Here is a 9,204-nt window from a genome sequence, read left to right as displayed (position 1 = left end):
ATCAATTGAACCTGAGTCAACAAATAACACAACAATTACATACTTATTTAATTTATTTCCTAAACAAAGTTATGCAACACCCAATGACCCTGTGTGAAATAAATAAAAAATATAAATTTAACCTTTATTTAACTAGGCAAGTCAGTTAAGAACAAATTCTTATTTAACAATGATTGCCGACCCTGACCAAACCCTCCCCTAACCCAGACGACGCTGGGCCAATCGTGCACCGCCCTATGAGACTCCTGATCACAGCTGGTTGCACTGAGATGCACTGCCTTAGACAGCTGAGCCAACCGGGAGCCCGAAAGGTGTCTGTAAAATGAATAAAAATGTATTGCCCCTTTACATTCAATAACTGGTTGTGCCACCTTCAGCTGCAATGACTGCGACAAAATGCTTCCTGTAGTTGTTGATCAGTCTCTCATGTTGCTGTGGAGGAAATGTGGCCCACTATTGCATGCATAACTGATTTAACTCAGCGACATTTGTGGGTTTGGTGGTTGGTTTTCACCAGGCATAATGGGAACCATGTCATCCAAAAAGTTATACTTTTGAATAATCTGTCCACAGAACATTCTTCCAAGAGTCTTGATGATCATCAAGGTGCTTCCATGTGCTTTTTGGCAATCTTGAGTCAACTTTTTGGACGACATGGGTCCCATTTTGCCTGGAGAAAACCAAACCCTGCATTCCACAGTAAGAACCTTATACCAACAGCCAAGCATGGTGGTGGTAGTGGGATGGTTTGGGAATACTTTTCTGTTTCAGGACCTGGACGACTTGCTTTAATAGAAGGAACCATGAATTCTGCTCTGTATCAGAGAATTCTACAGGAGATTGTCAGGCCATCCGTCTGTGAGCTGAAGAGCAGCTGGATTATGCAGCAAGACAATGCTCCGAAACACACAATCAAATCTACATGAAAATAGCTAAGAAAGCAACACATTTGAAGATTTGGAATGGCCTAGACAAAGTCCAGACCTAATCCCAATTGAGATGTTGTGGCAGGACTTTAAACGAGCAGTTCATGCTTGAAAATCCATAAATTTTGCTGAGTTACAGCAGTTCCGCATTGAAGAGTGGGCTAAAATTCCTCCACAGTGATGTGAGAGACCGATCAACAACTACAGGAAGCGTTTGGTTGCAGTCATTGCAGCTAAAGGTGGAACAATAAGTTATTGAGTGTTGCATAACTTTGTTAATTAAATAAATAAAATAAGTATAATTACTTAAATGTTATTTGTAAACTTAGGTACCCTTTAGCAAATACTAGGTTTAGGTTGAAGATCTGATAACATTCACTATCAAAAATATGCAACAATAGAGGAAATCGGAAAGGGGGCAAATACTAAGATTTTCAAGGCTCTGTATGTCTCAAGTCGAGACCCTCCAGTTGTTATTGGGAATCATGAAAGCTGGGATACGGGGCATAGTTTCCTGTGGACCATATGAGAGAGAGAGCAGGAAGAGGGAGGTCTTAAAATAGTCTCTGAGTTACAGCTCAGGCAGGCAGTCACACTGTGAGCTCCAGACCTTTCGGAGGGAAGTAGAACCACATCAGTCCATGCTGGGGAAACCTGGGCTCCATCCACGCCAGAGGACTGTCAGCTTCTCTTTAATGCATGTCTTGTCTCCAGAGGTTTACAAGAGGGATTGATCAGGGCTAAAAGAGAAGACACACATCATCTATCTTCTCCAATGCTTCTGACAGAGGAGTCTGGTCTTCTCTATTTTCATAGGTGAGCCAGATGACCCTCCTCGTGCCAACCCACATTCAGTGCAAAACCAAGGTAAGAGAAACAGTTACTTCTGCATGACTTTCATTCATTTTGCTATGCTCTTGTGAAGGAAATCTCTTGACAAAACTGCCTTTGACATTACTGTATTCTGTTTGATTAATCTACAGTTGCTGCATTTTTCCTCGCGGTGTGACGATTTTGACATTAGAGCGGAACACGTTAAATTACTTATGTCCCTCTTTTGGAAATGTGAATGTCGTATTTTCTTGCAGTAGTTTGGCGTTTCAGACTTCATACTTTCAGGTTTGTCTCTAACAAAGTTTAAAATGAATATATGTAACTACTGTAGCAAAAATGTAAACATGGCATGGACAGTTAATTCACATCATGTGACTATAATGTACTGTACTGTATGAATGTGGGTCATCTTTATGAAAGCTAATTTGTGGTTATATTAGATTATTTCTAATGTGTGATAATCATTATTAATGTTATTGACCTAAGCCAGAGGTTAACAATTGAGTGTTCAGAGAATGCTCCAAAACATGTTTATTTTCAGTAGTTTTCTAACATTAGAAATGTAGGTTTCTTTTTAATATAGATAACCAATAGAACAAGTAAAAAAGGAAATGGATGTAATATGTCGTACAGCTCCACCCCATGGGGCTCCGCTCTACTCATATAACTGGAGTTAGAATTCCCAGTATCTATCGTCCCCTCTGCTTGACTCATTCTATTCATCTGGATTTCTGTTTGTAATAAATATTATTCTAATGTAGTGGATTTGTGGCATCAACAATAAGTATCACAAATGAAATAGAAAAATCAATAAGACCTGACAGTGTTTGAATGAGGAGAAAGGAGTTACAGAAAGAAAAGAAAAGCAGGAGATGAGAAGATGCAGAAACAAAGAGAAAATGATCTATGGGGATTCTAAGAACAGTGCAGCAAGAATCCAATGTGCAACAAACCACAAAATATGGTTTCAAAATTGAAGATACATAGGGACAAAGTCCATTGAGAAATAGGAAATATTCTGTTTTATATATTCTATGGAACGCTATATTTTATAAATAGTATATATCAAATAAATATATCACCAAATTTCGTACAACTTTATTTTTCTGTTCATGAAGCTGATACGTTTCAACATTGGTTTCAGATCTTCATCAGAGCAACAATAAACCACGATATCCTTCCCTTTCAGGTAAAGTGTCTGTGTGTGATGGTGTTCTTGAGTCTCCCCTTGACCATGGGAGACCCTGGTCCGTGCAGACACTCCATCACCAGAGATCACCTGCTGACCATAAGACACCTGGTGAGTAGTACAGCTTTACTGAACAATGGGAAATAAATATATATATATATATTTTTTTTTTACATTAAAAAATGTAAGCGGTATAAAGCTCTTATGACAAAAAAGTATACATAACCAAGAGTGGTTTATGAAATAGGTGTTTAATCACAGTGGTTCACAGTGGAGAGCAGGGCCATGCACAAACCTTTGGAGGGGCAGGTGTTCAAAGTGAAGAAAAAAACACCAAGCTGAAAGGGCACTTTTCTCAGGACAGGTATTCAGGAACTCTTAGACCTCTATCTGTGCACGTGCCTGGTAGAGAGCATATTTTCACAGTTAGACTAGACCATTACACACTGATGATTGGGGTCATTGAATCCTCTCATGAACACAAGATATGAGAAGTTAATATCTATGTTCTTAACTTAATGACTCCTGATTTTTGCATTTATTTCTGTTTTACATAGATAGATAACCAGTTGCAGAGTGGATGCTCAATAACCTACACATTTATTGAGCAGAGAAGTTTGGTAAGGTAATTTCTATGCATAAAATGCATGTGCAGTTAAAACTTGGGCGATCACAGGGAAATTCACAAAGAACATTAGGTTAACTATTTTTTACTGTAAGAAATTCTACTTTTTTTGATTTTGGTACCATTTATTTTAATTGTTTTTACAAATTATTTGTTATATTTTTAGGAGAGTGGCAGAAAGTATCCACTGTGCACCACATATTATTTCAGCTAAAAAAAGGACTGTAATTTTTTTAATTTTACCTTTATTTAACTAGGCAAGTCAGTTAAGAACAAATTATTATTTTCAATGACGGCCTAGAAACAATGGGTTAACTGCCTGTTCAGGGGCAGATCGACAGATTTGTACCTTGTCAGCTCGGGGGTTTGAACTTGTAACCTTCCGGTTACTAGTCCAAAGCTCTAACCACTAGGCTACCCTGCATTAACTATAATCATTATGGCTAATCAAGAACAAGTCGCTGATATCAAGCATACCTTGTATCATTTACATTTACATTTAAGTCATTTAGCAGACGCTCTTATCCAGAGCGACTTGTATCATAACTGTTATGAATTTGGACTGTTCTTCTTCCATTCCATGGCAGAATAAATGCTGCTATGTAAAAGCTGCCATGCCCTGGATCTTGGAACTCCTGACCGGACACTTCAGATACACTCGGGGATCAGACAACCACAGCTACGTGTTGTCGCTGACCGGTCTCATCCACAACATTTACTCCCAGAGATGTGTACCACAGATCAATGAGGAGCTGGAGGTGAGGGAGGTTTGATGTTCAATAGCTCTCTCATTAATAAATAGCAGCATTACTTGGGTGTTTTAAAGGAGATTCAAGAAAGTCAATACTGAGCTCATAAAACTATGGTATAATTGTATAGATAGGACATGCATCCCATATACATTTTACAAACATTATTTTCTGACCCTATTGACTAGGACGACCCAGTGAGTTTTGGAATGTCATTCAGCAGTTCTCCATCTGATGCCCTGGGGAGGGTCCAGGATGTCCTGTCTGTGTACTGGGAGCTGGTGACCACCATGGACTCACCAGTAGACTGGAGCTGTGAGAGGGAGTACACAGACACTGCAGAGCCTCCCACAGCCCTCCCTACAGCTTTCTCTCTGACTACAGGTGGGCAACTTCCTCAAGGTCCAGAGAGGTTCCCTGGCAAAGGCATAAAACAGATCATTACATAATTATCGAATATAATAATCCAGTCCAGGCAATTTAGCAAAGTAGTTTAGAGAATCAGACCCACTGTCCTCTGGTGTTGCATGTATCAACTTGCTGAGCTATCTGGTTATCTTAACCTCACTTGTATATAATATAACCTGGCTGTTTTGACCTGTCTTGTTGTCCCCAGTCAGCAGCCTTTGGGACTCAGAGAAAGCCCCTCAGACTAGTCTAGATGGAGACCAAGATAGAGACCTGTACAAGTTTGGATTCATGGTCATAGCTCCATCAGTCTGTGGAGGACTGCTGTTCATATTCACTCTCTATTGCCTCATCACACACAAGGTAATAATGCATACTAAGAGGTTTGAGTTACTAAACAGCACTAAATACCCCTGATGCCTTTAAATTCAGTATCACAGTAAAATAAAAATTAAGAGAAAGGGGAAATATATATAAAACACAATTTACAAGTTCCTTTGTTTGCGTGATTTTGTTCCACCACAGATGTCCTACAGTACTGACCATCACACATCACTAGGGTACCAAAATTCAAGGTAAAGCATCACACAGTATCTAGAATAATTGAACCAACGCAACATGATGACAACCCAAACATATATGTAGGTTCTAATTCAAAGTTGTACTTGTAGTTTGCATACAGATATTCAGGACATAGAGATGCAGGTGGAATAAAGTGAGTATTATTTATCTATCTTCTGTCAGTCTCTCTATGCATTTGCTGTAGCTACATACTGAATACTTCTCCTTTTGCCACAAAGGCCGTAAAAGATTGCTGCAGATGGAGGAGCATATCCAAAGAGGAGGATATACCATCAAGCTCTCATCTCTAATAAACAATGTACAATGGTGGGTTACATATTATATATTTGATTGATATAACATCCTATGGACATTTCCAGTCTTTTTCTGGCCTACAGGCACTATCAATGGATTTGAATGGACCTTATCTTTATGAGAATGCTATTCAAAGATGGGATATTTTGATAATCTATGTTGTATATTGTGTGTATGTATGTATGTATACATATATATTTATAACTTGACTTAAAATCTATATTTTCTTATACTGTTTATGATGATTGATCTGGTGAATAATGTGCCTTTGTCCACTGTAAAAAACAAGAATTGTTTAGTTTTTTCAAATTGACTGGTAAAAAAGTTTAATTAGCAGAATTCCTATACAATTATCGCCAACATTACTGATAATCATACTTAACTATCCATACAGAAAAAATACATGATTTCCCATGTGAAATCATGTGAAAATATGTGTTTTTGGAAGACTTCACATGTGATCACATTTTCATATGTGTAGTTTCATGTTATCACATGTTGCTTTACATGTTGTCACATGTTATCACATTCACTTCACATAAGATCACGTGTTTTTGGAACACTTCAAGTATCCACATGAAAACATGTGTTTTTGGAATGCTTCACGTGTCCATATTAAAACGTCACGTGTCCAAGAAAACATGTGTTTTTGGAAGACTTTCTCCATTAAGGGCTAATAGGGTTTGAATTGTAGTTTGTACCATTGATGTCTTCCAGTTCTTTGCTTGTGGGGGATTAATGTACATTTATCCAGAATGTTGCAAACTTCCTTCAAAACAGCCAATCAACACGCTCATTAAAACTTTAAAAGTCATTTCATAGCCAGTATATACATTTTTTCTCACCACTTCGTACATAAACTCAGCAAAAAAAGAAACGTCCTCTCACTGTCAACTGCGTTTACTTTCAGCAAACTTAACATGTGTAAATATTTGTATGAACATGACAAGATTCAACAATTGAGACGAACTGAACAAGTTCCACAGACATGGGACTAACATACATTTAGTAATGTGTTCCTGATCAAAGGGGGGTCAAAATAAAAAGTAACAGTTAGTATCTGGTGTGGCCACCAGCTGCATTAAGTACTGCAGTGCATCTCCTCCTCATGGACTGCACCAAATTTGCCAGTTCTTGCTCTTCCACCAAGGCACCTGCAAGTTCCCGGACATTTCTGGGGGGAATGGCCCTAGCCCTCACCCTCCGATCCAACAGGTCCCAGACGTGCTCAATAGGATTGAGATCCGGGATCTTCGCTGGCCATGGCAGAACACTGACATTCCTGTCTTGCAGGAAATCACGCGCAGGACGAGCAGTATGGCTGGTGGCATTGTCATGCTGGAGGGTCATGTCAGGATGAGCCTGCAGGAAGGGTACCACATGAGGGAGGACGATGTCTTCCCTGAAACGTACAGCGTTGAGATTGTCTGCAATGACAACAAGTTCAGTCCGATGATGCTGTGACACACCGCCCCAGACCATGACAGACGTAACTCGGGCAGTTGTTGTTGCCATCCTGAACCTGTCCCGTAAGTATGATGTTCGGATGCACCGATCCTGTGCAGGTGTTGTTACACGTGGTCTGCCACTGCGAGGACAATCAGCTGTCCGTCTTGTCTCCCTGTAGCGCTGTCTTAGGTGTCTCACAGTACGGACATTGCAATTTATAGCCCTGTCCACATCTGCAGTCCTCAAGCCTCCTTGCAGCACGCCTAAGGCACGTTCACGCATATGAGCAGGGACGCTGATCATCATTCTTTTGGTGTTTTTCAGAGTCAGTAGAAAGGCCTCTTTAGTGTCCTATGTTTTCATAACTGTGACCTTAAGCAGTTAGTATTTTAACAACCGTATGTTCATTAATTGATTATGGTTCATTGAACAAGCATGGGAAACAGTGTTTAAACCCTTTACAAATGAAGATCTGTGAAGCAATTTGGATTTTACAAATGATCTTTGAAAGACAAGGTCCTGAAAAAGGGAGGTTTCTCTTTTTGCCGAGTTTATTTAAAAATGTTTAAGTCTACTTGTAGGACTACCTACTAATACAGCTGTTTACTACACCCTGGGCTTAGAAAATGTATTATGTTGTTACTATACAGTTATCCTAGAATAAATATTGAGTTATTAAAAGAGAGCTCGGATCAGCATTACAGAAGGTATCGAATAACACATGATCAGCAATAACACTGTAATTCATTTAAATATCTTATCAGATCTTTGGTTGGAGAGAAACATATTAAAACACCTGGAATGCCTAGACATTATGACCTATTCCCACCCTGCACCTGGATAGCAATGATGGATATTACTCTACAAACTGATACTAATTTGCTTGTCATTACTTTGGGAGGAGTTTAAGTTTGAGCTATTGAACTGAGTCAATCTGCATCCCTCCAATTGTCAGCATCGTTAAAGCACTCTCAACTCTGGTTTAAAATGAACTGGATCTATAGATATTTGGGAAACTTATTAGGCTTAGGGTTGAGTGTCGAGTGTAATAGCAGTTATGATAACAACAATAATTCCATCAATCCAGATGCATCAGATATCAAAAGCTCTGCCATTCCTCTGCTCTTTTTGATCAGTTAATACTTCTTGTAGACAATACACAGGCTAGCAGTGGTGTTGGTCTACTAGCTTTTCCCTGAATATTTTTTAAGGAAGCCAAAATGTGTTTTAATTCTCCATAACCTCCATAACATTCTATAAGTGTATAACATATCCACAGTGTCGGTCATCTGTTAATATACTCTTTTAACATTATTGCTTAGAATAGTCAATTATATTCCTAACAACCATTTAGTTTGTCTTATTTTTGAAGGCATCAATTTTAAGGTAAAACGAATGCATTCTGGGAAATCAATTATAATGTTTTGTTTTTCTTGATCATTCATTAAGAATTTTTCCTGAAAATCAATTGTTTCAACAATATTTGATATGCTCGTATATAACAACATGTATAATCTTTTATGTACAAGATATACAGTATATTTGTATAGATTACACCTAATATAGAATATAAGAGGCATTTGAATGTTATTGAATTCTATTTCCTTTCATTAAAATTTGAATTGCAATTCTGTATCCTGTTTAGTACTTCACTTCAAATTCAATTCAAATTCAAGAATTATTTGGAATTTCTGAAACATTCTCAATTCAATTCTGAATTGAGCCTAACCCTGGTGTGGATGCCATGGTATGTGTCAATAATCTCTCCCTTCCTGCTCCGTTACGAGCAGAGGGAAAGCATTCCCATGACTCGATGGAGCTGCTGTCTGTTAGGGATTAAAGGCAGCTGTTTAAGATGAAAAGAGGAGCCTTTGACAGATGTCCCAATATGATTTAGTTCAAATATGTGAAAATTGGCCCCAGAGTAAGATAAGCACTTTCTGGAGGGCCGCCCAGCCTGGAGTGAGCGCTTTAAGGTGAAACAGGAGGGAGATGGCAAAGGAGGAACGTGGGGCTGGATTTGAATCCTGCAAACGATGAGCTGGCAAAAATAAAATGTTTTTTCATTCTATGTGTATCTAGTAAACACTGTTTAATTGCATTATACTGGTTGGTCAGGCTTTAAAATGTGTGTAATATAATAATAAT

At 38.6% G+C, this 9,204-nt stretch overlaps 1 protein-coding gene across 2 annotated transcripts; it reads left to right on the top strand.

Annotated features, from left to right (window-relative positions):
• Nucleotides 1-1,513: 1,513 nt before the first annotated feature.
• Nucleotides 1,514-5,844, top strand: LOC124045029. 2 transcript variants are annotated; one of them, XM_046364237.1, is made up of 9 exons: nt 1,514-1,793; nt 2,950-3,060; nt 3,507-3,569; nt 4,162-4,332; nt 4,512-4,707; nt 4,940-5,094; nt 5,257-5,306; nt 5,403-5,446; nt 5,532-5,844. In XM_046364237.1, exons 1-8 carry the CDS (start codon nt 1,752-1,754, stop codon nt 5,443-5,445), a joined length of 831 nt encoding a protein of 276 aa, XP_046220193.1. In that variant the 5' UTR covers nt 1,514-1,751; the 3' UTR covers nt 5,446; nt 5,532-5,844. The 2 variants fall into 2 exon arrangements, with proteins under 2 accessions (XP_046220193.1, XP_046220194.1); XM_046364238.1 differs by lacking the exon at nt 3,507-3,569.
• Nucleotides 5,845-9,204: the final 3,360 nt, after the last annotated feature.

Source organism: Oncorhynchus gorbuscha, linkage group LG10 (assembly GCF_021184085.1).
Source record: "Oncorhynchus gorbuscha isolate QuinsamMale2020 ecotype Even-year linkage group LG10, OgorEven_v1.0, whole genome shotgun sequence".
Taxonomy (NCBI): Eukaryota; Metazoa; Chordata; class Actinopteri; order Salmoniformes; family Salmonidae; genus Oncorhynchus; species Oncorhynchus gorbuscha.
This window is presented reverse-complemented; position numbering and strand designations above follow the sequence as displayed.